At 34.1% G+C, this 15184-nt stretch overlaps 2 protein-coding genes and 1 non-coding gene across 8 annotated transcripts; 1 reads left to right on the top strand and 2 right to left on the bottom strand.

Annotated features, from left to right (window-relative positions):
• Nucleotides 1-997: 997 nt before the first annotated feature.
• Nucleotides 998-5269, bottom strand: LOC107405192 (alpha/beta hydrolase domain-containing protein VTE7). Of its 2 annotated transcripts, XM_048471293.2 has the most exons (10): nt 4890-5262; nt 4400-4494; nt 4205-4302; nt 4045-4094; nt 3588-3683; nt 2861-2950; nt 2447-2539; nt 2165-2260; nt 1883-1948; nt 998-1377 (listed from the first exon to the last, which is right to left on the bottom strand). In XM_048471293.2, the coding sequence occupies exons 1-10, from the start codon at nt 5091-5093 to the stop codon at nt 1249-1251; spliced, it is 1017 nt and encodes a 338-aa protein (XP_048327250.2). In that variant the 5' UTR covers nt 5094-5262; the 3' UTR covers nt 998-1248. The 2 variants fall into 2 exon arrangements, with proteins under 2 accessions (XP_048327250.2, XP_048327251.2); XM_048471294.2 differs by lacking the exon at nt 3588-3683 and having other exon boundaries at nt 4890-5269.
• Nucleotides 5270-7649: 2380 nt separating this feature from the next.
• TRNAN-GUU (transfer RNA asparagine (anticodon GUU)) lies at nt 7650-7723 on the bottom strand. The gene has a single exon. It is a non-coding gene; the product is annotated as a tRNA-Asn (tRNA).
• A 46-nt stretch (nt 7724-7769) lies between these two features.
• Nucleotides 7770-14799, top strand: LOC107405199 (protein RIK). 5 transcript variants are annotated; one of them, XM_048471286.2, is made up of 13 exons: nt 7772-7986; nt 8604-8844; nt 8969-9067; nt 9173-9224; nt 9300-9375; nt 10065-10209; nt 10289-10375; nt 10778-10871; nt 10976-11093; nt 11524-12073; nt 13716-13950; nt 14156-14285; nt 14375-14799. In XM_048471286.2, exons 1-12 carry the CDS (start codon nt 7910-7912, stop codon nt 14275-14277), a joined length of 1896 nt encoding a protein of 631 aa, XP_048327243.2. In that variant the 5' UTR covers nt 7772-7909; the 3' UTR covers nt 14278-14285; nt 14375-14799. The 5 variants fall into 5 exon arrangements, with proteins under 5 accessions (XP_048327246.2, XP_048327245.2, XP_048327243.2 ...); XM_048471285.2 differs by having other exon boundaries at nt 14156-14799; XM_016012217.4 differs by having other exon boundaries at nt 7774-7986; nt 9173-9207; nt 10078-10209; nt 14156-14799.
• The last annotated feature ends 385 nt before the right edge of the window (nt 14800-15184 follow it).

The raw sequence follows: 15184 nt of genomic DNA, 5'->3' as shown, positions 1-15184 counted from the left end.
ATTTAAGTTTCAAAGGCATAGAGTAAGGAAGATTAATTGATCAGGCTCATCCAATTCCTCAATATAGTGTGCATGAATGCAATATAAAAATCCACATCGATTATAGATGCACAGGAAGTTATTATTTTGTTGGTCAGTAGGACGTTATTAGCTAGGGAAAAAGAAATATAATTATGATTACAGATTTCAAGTATAAGATTGAAAATCTTTATATTTCCTATTAAACTCTCTTAGCCCAAGTTTAGCGAACAAGAAAAAAGTGATAGAAACACAGTATACTGTACACTGACATTTTTCTGTGTAAAAAGAGTTTATACTATTCTAGTTTCGAAATAGGGAGGATGAGAGGTGTAAGAGGCATTTTGAAGCGGGAGAAGGATAAGCCTGAGACTCCTAGGAATTGTCAACAAACTATGCAATGGATTTGTTAGCAGTTAAGCGTGAAGCTTTCAGATAACGTTTCAGATAACGTTTCGCATAGTAATAAAATTTTAAAAAAATAAATCAGTACTGTATTGACTACTTAATGGATACCTAAGCGCGATTTTTTTATTTAAAGTTTTTTTTTTTTTAGGATTATGTTTTAAAAATGTTAAAAAAAAATTATAAAAAATTACAAAATAAAAATATTGTTAAAAAATAAAACTTTTTTAAGATTAATTTTTTTTTTTTAAATAAAAAAAAATAAAAACATAATGAATGAAATAAAATTTAACCAAAAAAGGAAAAAATGAAATAAAAGAAAAAGAACTAGAGACTACTAGCAAGTGATGCTGGTAATGCACAATCATGGATTGTCGAAGGTGAGAAAAATAATTTTGTATCGGATGGCATGAAAGATGAGTTGGATGAAAATATAAATATTAAATTGAAATCTGATAAAAAATTAGACAAAAGTTAAATTATGATAATAGTTAAAATATGTATTAATTTAAGAATTTTTAGATGCTTGTAGGTTTGTAATATATATGTTTTGAAACTAATCTATTGTTGTAAACTTGGAAAACAGAAATTTATATAAATCTATTATGATCAATTACATGTTAATTTATATTTATTGTAAATACAAAGATAATATAGAATTACATATATTTTGACATTTAAAATATAAATTAGTTTATTTATTTAGTAGCCTTATAATAATTAAAATAATAATATAATTGTGAAACGCCTTTTAACGTCTAGGCTCGTAAAGCTTAAGCCTTAACCTTACCACCTTACGACGCCTTACGCCTTTTAGAACACTGGTTAGCAGCAGTCAAAGTAAGCAAAGTCTGCAATCAGCTTGGCAACAGAATTAGGTTTCTCAACATGAGGAAGATGGCCACAGTCCGATATTAGCCGCATCATCGAATTTGGAAGTTCACAATATAGTCTCTGGATATAAAACATCCACACAACAACAGAATTTTCAGTTTCAATAGTCGAGTGCAGGTGAAACCAAGTTCACGACAGCTAGGATAACACTTACAAATTTAAAAACAAACAATGCATTAATATTGACTTGAAGATAATATTCCAATTTGTAGGTCCTGGTAGGCTCATTATACAATTAGACTTAATTTCAATCTGGCTGACACCAGAAATTATGGATGTCAATAGCGCATTCTCTTCCTAGATAAAAGTTCAGGCCAAACACTAGGAGAGATGAAAAAATATAAGTTTGTCATGTGGAGGCTGAACTTTTATTCTTTGAATATAAACCTTCATTTTTATTCGCTTTGATGGATAACTATTTTAACAGTTTCTATCCTCATTAATTCTGTGAATGTTCTGCTTACCACTTTCATTCTTTGAATGCGAAATCTTTCTTTCTTCGTACAAGATATGGTACATATACATTTATAGCTCAAATATAAGCTAAAGATTAAAAAAAACTAACCATTGTTTGTTTGTAGCTGACAATCTGATCATGCTCACCGCAGATGACAAGTGCTTTCTGCTTCACCTGTAAAATAGAAAAGGGGTCACCATTTATTGCTTTACATAAGGAACCTCAAGTCCAATGTTTACCATAAGTTCTATAAATTTACCTAATCAAATAACTGCCTACATCGTCAGTTTCACATGAGATTTAAAAAAAAAAAAAAAAAAAAGTGTTATGACATGTTAGGACTTGAGGAATCATGCTTGCATAATATTCATTTAGATGGCGTAACTGTACCTGTTTTATTTGCGCTTTGACATTATAGCCCCCACTTTTCATAAAACTAACTGTTGCATCTTCCCACCAAGGCATCAGAGAGTGTAAGCGGCCCACCTAAGTTTGCAAAATTGTAAATGAGATCGTCTCTGTCAGATTTTACATTATACCGGCTTCATGCAATATACACAATTATTCCAAGACAAATTTCAAAACCACATAAATTTTCCAGTTTCCCTAGGAGCATGAGATGGAAAAATATCAAATTTAGTTTGACTTAAAGGAACAAATAAATAATCTTACGTTTGTCCAATCTAATGTTGTAGCCAAGGATATCCCATTGAAGGCCAATATATTTGCATAAAAGCGTAACGGCATGCTTTTTAGTAAAGAAACCTGAATGCAAATAAATCAACAGATTACGCAAGCTCATTACTTCTTGATTTCATGCATAATTGGTAAGGGAGACATTACATAATCTATAGGAAAGACAAAAGGCAATTTCATTTATTTGATATCCAAGCATTCTATTTAACTACATAATCATTGCCATCATGATCATTGGATATGTCATATGAGTATGACAGAAAAACTACCAAATGCGAGTCCCTTCACTGGGAATAAAAAGAAAAGGGGAGGGAGTGAGATACTGCTATTTTTAGTCCCAAAGGATCTGTGGAATCTAGTTGCTGAAAGTTATGGAACGTGGAAACCTACCCCAGCATAGGCTATAATTTTAGGTAGTTTTGCCATGTTTCCAGTACCTTCTGCATAGACACTTGCATTAATCAATACCATCTTTTTGACCTGCAGTTGAGAATGAAAAAAGACATCTAATTAACATTATGGTATACATAATTAAGCCATCGAGTAATTAAAAGTTGAATAAGAACAGAAGAAGGAGGAGGAGCCCACAATCAATTTTTAGATGTATAAAATCTTGATTGCCTCGGGCTCAGCAGCTGCAATATTGTTTTCTTTATTTCTACATAAAGATATGCAAATATGTAGTAGTATTCACTCAGTCAGAATAGTATTGGCAACCTATTAATGGGCTTACCACCTTCTCAGGACCTTAACATAACATTTCAAATTGCAAAATGCTATCACAGAGTGCTAGCCATCAGTAAACTAGGTGGAGAATGCGCCACCTAAAGCCTTTGGTCAATACTCATTTTAAAAAAGTTGCAGCTTGAACCATAGAGAAGAAATGACTTCACATATTTCAAAGCACAACCAAAATTGAGGTTGTCAAATCAATTTTACTTCAATTATATATTCTATCCGGCATGCAATTCCAAACTGAGAACTCTGGCAACAAAAGTTTATTCAAATTTTTGATCAAACCAATGAAAGGGTTGAAAATTCATTAACATGGCTAGTAATTAACTCCTCGAACTGTGATCAATCATGCTTATGAATTGGATAAAAGGGATATACTTACAGCTTGTGGATAACTCATAGCAAAGTCAATTGCAACAGCAGCACCAAGGCTTGGCCCGACTAACACCATAGGCCTTTTGATGTAGGACTTCCAGAACTAGAATTACATAATCACTTAACTTTTTAGCAGAAAGCAACGAATACTCATTTTCGATTATCAACACAGATGGATAAATTGATTTTAAAGAAATGATAGCTTGATACTTGATAATGTAGCAAACCAGAATATCCAAAACCATTCCAAACATTTTAATTCGAGACATTGGACAAAATATCAAGAAGAGGAAAAAAAAAATAATAATAATAAAAAAAAGGAAGAATGATGCAGAATAATCATACAAATACAGGTGGAAGAAATATTAAGAAGCAGTGCCACTGCAAAGCATCACAGAGCTGAGAGATCAAAATGGCACTTCAGAGTCAATGAATAAAATGAAATTGATATGATGAAGATATACCTGATAGAGGTGATCACGCTTAGATGCCACATTGCACGATGGAAGCATTTCTAGTGCAGATAAGAAAGATGGATGTACAAATATAAGAGTTTTGCAAGATATATGAAATATATCTGAACTCAATTCTATAAGGATGAGTGAATAAAATAGGTAAATGAACCTAAATCAGAGAAGCCCCAGCCAAGAATATCAACAGCCCAAGCTTCCAACCCAGCCTCTTCAAGCAAAGGGTAAGCGCACCTCCATTCTAAACAAGAACTAAGCAAATACCATAGAAATGGGACCATGTTTATCAAATAGTACTAATTGTCAATGCAACAGGTACTGATGTCATTTATTTGTATGCATTACAGACCTGTCAAAGCAATGGAGGAGGACAACAGGATTGATCTCACTCTGTATGAGGGGTTTCACACAACTGCTCATAATACAACTCTCGGAGGATCCAATCTGCAATTGTGACAGAATTATTCACTTGGTTTCACTTTTCTAATTCATTTAACAAAATTATTGAGTAATTTCCAAAGAAAAAAAAAAAATAATAACAAGGATGATGACCCAGTGACCCACCAATGCATCAAATAAAAAATAATAATAAATAAATAAAATACCCTTTTCAATTTGGAAGAATGAGAGAAAAAGAAAAAGTGATGACATTAATGACAAGGTAAAAAGATCAGGACCTTGGGACTTTTAAGTGGGATTAGCTCTCAATTCTTAAGTACTAAAACAACGTTACTTTTCTACTATTCAACCCAAAAAAGGGCCCAGTGCAAAGAAAGCAGACACATTGCTATGAAATAGGAGCATAAGAATTCCATCATACAAAAATGTAGAAAATAAACCTGAACAGGTAGCCTCACAATCCTCTGAGCTAGGTTTCGGGCATATGTGTCTCTAATATTCTCAACCTCCTGAGGAAGAAATGGTGGAAATTCACCACCACCATTTCTACTTGCCAAACCTCTCAGACCCCTTAAGCTTTCGCCTACTTTTGGTTGCACTATAAGTTGTGGTGGTGGCCGTGCCGAACACATAAAAGCCATCATTTTTTTTTTTTTTCTTCTGGATGAACCAGGAAAAGAAAATGGAATGTAGCAAATGAGAAAGATCGAATATCAAAAAGGACACAACTACTAGAGAGAAAAGGAGAGAAGAGGAGAGTAAATACTGTTCTGACGTGTTGAGAAACGTTTTCACGTTTCAATCATAAAAAGTGGCAACGTGTTAGAAAACCCCCCACTGCTTCTTTCGTAAATTTTTTTTTTTTTTTGCTTTCCATTGTGTTTGGATTAAAAAAAATAATAAAAAAAAAAAATAGTGATGTGAACCAGGTCTTATCTATGTTTAGTTTTAAATCTTAATGGATGATTTTCAATCTAATAAATAAATTCAGGTGTATATATATGATGTGAATATATATGATGTGAACCAAGTTGTGCCTAAGTTTAAGTTTAATTTTAAATCTTAATCAATGATTTTCAATCTAATAAATAAGTTTAGATATGAGAATTTCTCCTATCCAGGAAGAACTAGGTTATAGAAAGAGAGCATCAAGTCACCATCAAACATCAAAGCCAAAATCTAGCTTCCTATCACTTGCTCTACCATTGTGTGTATGATACTCATGGTTACATTTAATTTCATAAAGTTTTGATGCATTCATTTTTCAAATTTTCCAAATTAACTGTATGTGATCTAGTGATCCCACCATTAGGAGGGACTGGACACAAATTTAAGATACAATAATATTGTTTGATGTAACAACTCAATGAAAACAAAACTCGGAAAAAGCAAACCTCCTGTTAGAAAAAAAAAAAAAAAAAAAAGGAAAGAACCAGCGTGTTTTTTTCTTTTTTTGGCAACTGCGGATTACTTTTGTATTAAATATTATTACGACCCACAATTTCTTTACCCATTTTTGATAGCTCACGATATCTTCCCCATGCAAAATCCAAAAAACATAAAAGAAAAGAAAAGCATTGTCCAAAAACATATTAGAACTGGCTGTTCAACCTTTTGAAAAAGGCTCTGCTGAAGTAGTGACTATTTAGATTCAGTACGGCGAAAGATTTTTAAAGGGCTGAAAACGATATACAAGACAAAAACGCACATGTAGCGTTTGGGTTTCAAGCCGAAAGCAGAAGTTGCGCTTATTGTCGGCCAAATTATTTTACTAATAAATAAATGTTCTTCTATTTTATCTTCGGTTTGCTTTTCGCCTTTTCACTATTTTCAACTTTCGTCTTCTCTCACCTCCTGTGAGCTTGTGAGTTGTCCGTACGTTTTTAACAGCCTTCAGCTTCTTGTCTTTTTTTTTACCGTTTATTTTTTTTTACTTTTTTTTTTTTTTTGGGTCATTTGTTTCTTTTTAACCCTTTGGTAAAATGTCTGGTACGACGCTATTGATATTTAATTGTCCATGTTTAGTATTAAAGCAAAAATATATTATTTACTAAAAAATAAAAATAATCAATTGTGCAGATTCGAGTTACAGTCGCACTTTCGTTTTATCCATAAAATAGAATGGATTTGTACAAATGATGTGACTTTTCGTCTTTTCTGACTTTAAAAATAGTTTGGTGAGTTTTATTATGCGTTGGTTGCGTTGAGGAGTAGTAGAGTTTGGAAACCAATATGCAAACGGTAATATCTGATATGGAAAACACTATTAATTTCTTAAACATTAATGAGTTTCAATTTCAAGCAAAAAATAAAAAAAGAGCTTCTATTATTGTTATCAAATTCAATAAAGATAACCTTCTGTCCAGAAACCAAAAAAAAAGGGGGAAATTATCCCATTTAAATCAATGAGCATTGCCTTAGAAAATTAAAAAAAAAAAAAAATTTGTTTAATACATAATGTACTTCATGCAACATGCATGTAGAATTTTAAAAATTTGTTTAATTTTATAATTCCATCAAAAAAATATACCAAAGTTTTAAGGATGAGAATGTAACAAAAATTAGAGATTAAAGTACAAATCTCAGTAAATATCTATCTAAATAAGACTAAGGAAGAAAACAGGATGTCTTGAACAAAAAGGAGTTATCAGAAATAAAATTCCACTTATTTTACATACCAAATATAGTTCCAGTGACATGTTTATGGACATGTCCTATATGTTGAGTTGCAGAAATAATTAGCGTGATCAATAACCTAATCTTGAGAAAATTATATATATATATATATATATATATATGTATTTAAAAATAAAATTACAAATATGAAAAAAAAAATATGTTCAGAGCTAATACTCCTAATTTCAACTTTTAACTACTTATGGACTTTTTATGATCAGTTTCCATCAATTTATAACAACCTTAATCGCAGGCCAACTCCATGATAGCAACCCATAATTAAAGACTTGTTCCCATGAGCATACGATACGATTAGGAGAGATGTGACCTGAACCAATCTATTCGAAGATATCAAAGCCAATTTCACTTGTGATGCTAAAGACTTTTTTCCAAGTGTAATAACTAAGCGTTGATGTACTAGGTTGTTTTTATTAGATATATTTAAAAATAATAATAATAAAAAAAAAATAAAAAAAGGAAACGAAAAAAGACTAAATAAAAAAGATACATATATATTTTAATATCGCTAGAAGGAGGGCTTGAACCTCCGACCTTGTGGTTAACAGCCACACGCTCTAACCAACTGAGCTATTCCAGCTTGGTTATAAATCAAAAAAATTAAATATCTATCCAGAGGTCTCCAACAACAAGCATCCGAAGGACACACCCCCAAAATTCGACGTCACGACTCACGACCGAATCACCGTACACAGTGAGAGAAAGCAATTCTTGGTTCTCTGATACACCCAAACGAGGAATCAACAAGCTTACCGGAATTCCAAAAATGACAGAGGAGACTGGTGTTAAGGTTTCTTCCGACGAATCCAACCTTCCCAACGAAGCCTCGCAAGCAAGGCAAAGGTACCGTACCCGATATCCCCTTCAATTTGGAAAACCTAATCTACCAAATTCGTCTCCCAAAATTTTCACAATACCCCCAATTTTCATATAAGTCAGAGCTCGCTTCTTCTTACCATGTTAAAAATTTTGGGTTTTTTTAATCAGGTTTTTATGTTTTGTTGCATGTTCAATTGAATTCTTGGATACCTGTGGCTATAACTGCCATTTGTGATTATCAGCTTTTTTTTTTTTAAATTTTTTTTTTTTATGTTTTTATCAGTAAGTAGTATCTGAATACCGGTTTTTTTGATACGCATAAAGGGTAGTTTATGGCCAAAATTTTCTTAGCTTTAATAGTGGTTTTGGATTCATATTTCAAAGTTTAAGGATTTTTAATCAGTCTCCCTCTCACGTATGGAAAATATCATATTTGTTATTTCTGCTTTGAGGATTTTTGCGTTTCATTAAACCTTGGGATTGGTTATTTTCCTCGAAGAAAATGTTAATTGGCTATCTTGTGGGATATTTTGATTAGTATACACATGCACTGTTGTGGTGCTGGTGGTGCTTGTGGTTGGTTGTAGTGAAAAAAGATATACGGTCTGCTGCAGTAACATAACCTTTAGCGCTTTTTGCAGGAAAAAACGAAAGTGGGATCAACCAGCAGAGTCCTTGGTTTCAGCTGGTCGTGCAGTTCCTGGGGTTCTCCCATTAGGCAATATAGGAACTCCAGCTGGGATTGCACTTCCTGGTGTAACTCCTATGCCCTCTGCTATTTTGATGAATCCACTTGCTGCTGGCTCCGTTAACGTACCCCAGTTGATTCAGGCGCCTTTGACACAGCAACATACTGCTGCAGCTTTTCCAAAGTTAAATCAAGTGAGATACAGATACCCCATATATCTGAAGCTTAAATTTTGTCTTCATATTTCTGTTATGTTTGTTCTACTGTTCTATTTGGCATTTATTCTTTGGTTTGTTAAATGATTTGTTATTTCCTTAGGTGAAGATCCAAGATGAATTGATAGCACGAGAAATTGTAATAAATGATGCAGAGTCTTCTGTTCGTTGTAAGTTGACGAAACGCCAGACGCAAGAGGAGGTGATGTTTATTTTGAAATTGATTAATTGTTACTAAATGGTGTTTCGTTTTTAGTTGCATATGGTTAGATAGAGATTAATGGGGATTGTGGCACTAATCATGCAGATTCAAAAATGCACTGGTGCTGTGGTGATAACAAGGTTTGCCATTTTAAAAGGTTGTACTAGAGGAATTTTTAAATGATCTTTTAGTAACAGAGTAGGTATATGCATCTGTTAATTTTCCACTGCAGGGGCAAATATCGTCCTCCAAATGCACCTCCTGATGGTGAAAAGCCATTATATCTTCACATCTCTGCAGGGGCTCATGTAAGCACTATTAATTTTTCTTTATGTGGTATGAATATGTGGAATATTTTCAAAGGGTGGATGTATTATATTTGAGCATAATGCTTTAGAATTGTATAAGATATTTAAATTCTGATATGGTTTGGTATGTACGATTCATATATATTTGATTAATTGGTTATCTGTGGGAAACACTATGATATGTTGTATAAATGTGGGCATATTCAAGTATTGTTAACAAAGTAAGAACATATTAAAGGTATTAGAGCGATATCAATATAAGATATGTTCAATATTTTGATGAAAGTTATTTCATTGATCAGATTGTTGATATGATAGTTTGGAGAATTTACTTTCTACTGCCCTTCCCAAGTCTGCCTTCTTTGCTGTTGAACATTTGGTTAATAAAGGAATTTGAGGCTTTTTAGAATGTATTTTGTGTATTTTTCCCTTTCCTGTTTGAACATGGAAAATAATTTAATAGTCCTTTCGGAGATGGTGCTATTGCTTGGAATGATTTTTGTAAGATTGTTCACTACTTATATGTTTTTCTGTTCAATGATAGGGAAAAGGAGAGAACTTTAGTATCTAGTCTTCACTACTCATGTTCTAGTATTCTAGACATGTCATAAAGTAAAATGATTGGAAATTCCCCTCTTCTTTTGTTGTATAAAAAAATATAGTTGTTATTGGTTTAATTATAGTCATAGCTTTCTGTTGCAGTTAAAAGATATGGCTGAACGGATTTTAGCAGTTGATCGTGCGGCTGCCATGGTTGAAGAAATGCTGAACTTGGGTCCGAACTTACAGCCAGTTTCTTCCACTTCTCAAGCTGCTATGGGCAATGACACAAAGGTATGCTTCCATAACATGGTTGGCGTCTGTGTGCTGTGTCTTATTGATGAATGGTGATTGACACAACCTCTTAAATCAGGTTAGTCAGGCACTGAGCGCATGTGTGTTCTTGGGGTTTGATGCGGATGCTTCATTGAACATTGCTGCTAGAATACGTGGTCCAAATGTGAGTTCTTATCTTTCCTTCCCCCTTGCGTTATGTTTGAATTGTAAATTCAAATTTGGTAGTTTTGGCTGTGTCTTTCACATGATTAATATATCAAAATCTCTCCTCTGTTTGTCTGTCTCTGTGGGGCTGTTCTTTGGACCAGAATTTTACTATTTATGTGTGATAACACAGTGCAGCTTATTGAATCAAACTTAGGTGTACTTTTTGAAATTTATGATTCAAGGTTACCTGTACTATCTGAAGTTAATTTTTCTAATATTATTGTCTTTAATAGTTTATTTTATAGTATGCAAATGGTGAAGATAAGAGATTCTAATGTTTGAAGCTTTTTTCTGTGACATCTCCATACAATCGGGAGAGATTTTTTTTGTGTTGGTGGTGGTTCGGTTTTGTATGCAGGACCAGTATGTAAATCACATTATGAATGAAACAGGAGTGACTGTCCTCCTCAAAGGTCGTGGTTCAGGAAATACTGAAAGTTCACATGGAGAAGGTACTGCTTTGCTTTATAAGAACGACTTAATTAAAAGCCGGTTTGCTATGGAAAAGATACTAAATTAATTAGTATGGCCTATTATCTATGGTTGTTTCTTGTAGAAGGTCAGCAACCACTGCATTTGTTCTTGTCAAGCAGTAATCCAAAAAGTCTTCAAGATGCTAAGCGTTTGGCTGAAAATCTTTTGGATACAATCAGTGTGGAGTGTGGTATCCCCAGGTAATTTTCTTCGCAACTTTGCTAGAGTGTAAAATGTTCCAGCTGTTGCTTGTGTTCGGTTGTTTTCTATACCTTCGCTACAGTGGTAAGGCTTTTTGTGGGGGGTTTGGGGTGGTGTTTGTTCATATTCCTGTTTCTAAAGTGTAAGATTGCATATTGGGGGATGCAAAATGTGATTTACTGATAGTTTTATTGTACAGAAACCTGTATATGTTCTGTAAAATGTTTAGATTGCTTCACCTGCTGTATAGAGAGTTCTAGCTTCTCTATTCGCAAGGTCATTTTTAAAGTCCTGCATTCAAATGGTTTCCACTTGTTACATGAGTAATATTTATGCCAATTAGTGCCCTTTTTTTATTTTTTATTTTTTGTGCCATAGCTTTTATTTCTGTTTTTGAGATAACTTTTGGCTATTTGCTTACTGTCATAGGTTTTCATCATCTAAGGTTTATAGTGCTGTTCCACCCCCACAGCAGGTATATAGTGCTGTTCCTCCACCACAGAAGTTGTTGACGGGTGTTCAGAATTCTGGGAATGATGTGAAATTGAGTTCGAATTCAAATACTGGTTTGACCTCTTCAAGTACGGGTGTTTTGCCAACTCCAGCAGTTTCTTCAGTTGGAGTTTCTGGGATCTCGACTGTCTTTTCTCAAGGGAAGGTATCTCAACCTGGGGGACTGTTAGTTGGTGGGCTATCTCAGGCAGACAGTATTCCTCCCCAGCCTATATTACCTAGTGGAACAAGCTATAGTGGATATGGTGGCATATATCCTCAAGCCACACCGTTGCAGCAAGTTGCACTGGCCCTTAGACAATCATCTTCTCCTGTCACTTCTTCTATTGCTCCTAGAACATCGGTAGATAACACAGAACCAGATATGAACCTTGGCTTTAACTCTGAGAAGGAGAAACGGCCTACACAAAGAAGGAAGTTTCAGGAATTACCAATTGCTTCAAAGGGTTCTATAAAACAAAATCAGGTATTAATGCATTGTCCTCAAATTTATTTATTTTATTTTTGCTTTGGCAAATAAGCATTTGTATCATTTCATTGGATCATTTTCATTTTCTCATTTCTATAATGAATTTCATTACATATAAATCTTAACATGACTCTGGTGAAAAGTATGGTTTAATCTTGGTTGTCATTATGGTCATCAAAGAATTAAGCCAACGATAGTGTAGTTTTTCCTTATGCAGTCTTTTCTTGGAGTTTGTTTGCAAACTATAATGCCTGTTTGGGAGTGATTTTAGAAAGCCTAAAAGGACTTCCTAGAGTATTTGGGAAAAAAGAATATAAAAGCGCTTTTTGGTGATTTTGGTTCTAGAAAATCACCTATTTGGTGATTATGGAAGAAGCACCAATTGAGTTTCTCTAGCAACCACTTTTAAGAAGAGAATCGATTCCAATAGAATCATTCCCTAACAGGCTTATTTGAATATTTGAAGGCACTGGAATGGGGAACTTTAACATTTGCATGGTTCTTTTTATGGTTCAATTGGCACCCATGTGTTACAGTATTTTTTGCTTGTTGGAATTTCTGTAATATGGGATTGGAAGTTTGTAAAAACTTTTCTTGTCTATGGGTAATATTCATCCCAGTCTTCCTGTCATTATGGTTACTAGAACCACGATACTGAAAATGATCAGACTAATAATTCCTTTCATGCAGGCATCTATCAAGTGTATTTATTATGTGTTTTCCTCAGCAACCCGTGAACCTTTATGTGATAAAATATGTTGCCAAATGTTTGTTTCCTGTTTATTTAGTTATTTTTTAGTGATCGATATAGCTGACTTGCAATGCTCAATATTCCAGGTATTTTCTCTGACCTTCTATGAAGCTAACATGCTGATAGTGGACTTCTCTATTGGACCATTGGTTTGTTTCAGGGTATTCAGTTTTGGAGGTGCCAGAGGAGATGCGTTGATGCTCAAAGCCATGATCAGTGGCCAATTCTTGTTTTCATGCTGATTTGCTTAACTTTTACTTGGTCATTTTTCACCATGAACACTACTATTGAGTTTTTTGGTGTGCCACAAGTCCAGTATTGACATTCACTGGCAGTGTTTGCTCCAGTGGCAGTGACATTGAAACTAGAATTGATATTGCTAGTTGAACATCTTTGGTTGGAAATAGCCTTGCATGTTGGTTTGTGCCACCTCATTAGTGAACTTATTTTCTCAACCCCAGACGTAAATTTGTATTCAGTGCATGGTAAATCACATTAATATATTTGGTGAGGCTAGACTACAAATGCACTTTAGTTTTAACTATTAGGTTTTGTTTACTTATATAGTTACTGCAATTTCAAAATCCATATCTTCCAAGTTTTGTTAATTTTAGTACCTACTTACAACTCTCAAGTCTCTTTTATACATTTCAAAACCCAGTGTGAATTACTGGGATTGCATTAGCACATGACCTGATTTTGATAGTGTTTGTGCCCTACTAGTTTTTCTTATCTCCTATGGGCTTAACCTGTGTATATATCTTTTGAACTATACGATTTCAAATATTTCCTCTACTTATGTGATATATATGCACCATTAGAACATGTTAACATTCGTTTTACTAATATTGAGCTAGTAGAGTTTCTTTTCCTCTGGACTAACTGCAGGTTTCAGAATTTTTAAAGCCAGTTGAATCATCAGCAGGTTTGGGTGTTAGAAATGTATCAAATATGCCTGCTCCAAAGAAGTTGATCTCACCAACTTCTAATGGAAGGCCAACAATCCCATCAAGAATGATGCCCCCTCCACCTCCACCTCCAAAATTTACGTCATCAACATCTAGTGTGAAAGTGCAAGGCAAGAACAATATTATGGACAAAACAAAATCTGATACTGTCCCCGGTATGGATGGATACTTGATGTGCTATTTTACTTTTTTCATCTCTGGTGCTTGTTTTGGTTACTTAGAATGAGGTTTTAACATTCAATAGAAAACTAGAAGGTCATCATCGTTTCTTATATTGAGGTGGAAGCAGCCTTGTTTAGCCATCTTTAATGTGCCTGTTTAATTCAAATTTGTCTCTATAACTTTCTATCGTTATTTCAGATACTTTGGTCAAGCTAATGGAATATGGTGAGGATGATGATGATTCTGAGGAAACCAGTGAGGAATCACTTGGTGGCAACTTAGGTGCAGTCTCAGCTCGAAAACCCTTCTGGGCTTTATGAATTGTCAGGTTAAACAAACTGGTCTATTTTATTTGTGGGGGAGAAAGTATTCTTTGGGCATTATCAGTCATTCTTTGGTGAGACTGAATTGATGCAGATTGAACGCCTTCAACAGCAGCATGATGTGATGCCATGGGTGTAAAGGTGGTTAAAAGGCAGTGGTTGGGTGCTTTATCATACTCGAAGTTCCAGTTCTTGCATGTCAATGGCTACATTCTTCTTGCTCATTTAGTTTTTGTTGAGAGGGAGCTCTGTTCTTCTTCTAACCGGCGTTTTAGTTCTAGGGATAGTTTGATGATTGCTCTTGTGAGGCTATCTCAACGGGTTCAAAGAGCTTATAAAATAGAAACGTTAGGTTTGTTAGTAGCCCTATTTTCACCTGTTGGCAACACATCTATGCTGTCAAAATTTATGTAGCAACGAGAAATATGAGATATACTTTTTGTCTTTTAAAATATTGGAGGATTCTGTTCTCGTATGGTGGGTGTAATTTAAATTATTTAGTCCACGATCAGTTTCCTACGCTGTTCTTGTTGACCTCAAACCGCACTAGAATCTTATGGATTTCTCTGCTGTTAATGAAGTCCTCAAAATTGTTAATCAATGGGTTTGGTGCAAAACTTAAATATTTTATTTAAAATGGTGTGTTTAGGAGGCATTGCTGGAATACTTAAAACGTTTGTCTTAAAACTGTCAAGATAAGAATGATAGCACGAGATAGAAAAATCTTTTGTAAATTATTTAAGAGTTGGATTGCTCAACTGTCATTTAGCTTTTTGATTTATTGGCTTTTGGCAAGCCCTATATCTTCTAATTCAACCCACTGCTTTCAATTTGTACACGGAGATGGGTTAGAACGACAAGCCTTTTGTTCTTGGGGATAAGTTTCTTCCACTTTTTTTTTTTT

The sequence above is a fragment of the Ziziphus jujuba genome, chromosome 4 (genome assembly GCF_031755915.1).
Source record: "Ziziphus jujuba cultivar Dongzao chromosome 4, ASM3175591v1".
Taxonomy (NCBI): Eukaryota; Viridiplantae; Streptophyta; class Magnoliopsida; order Rosales; family Rhamnaceae; genus Ziziphus; species Ziziphus jujuba.
Note: the sequence above shows the minus strand (reverse complement) of the source record. Positions and strands in the feature narration are given on the sequence as shown.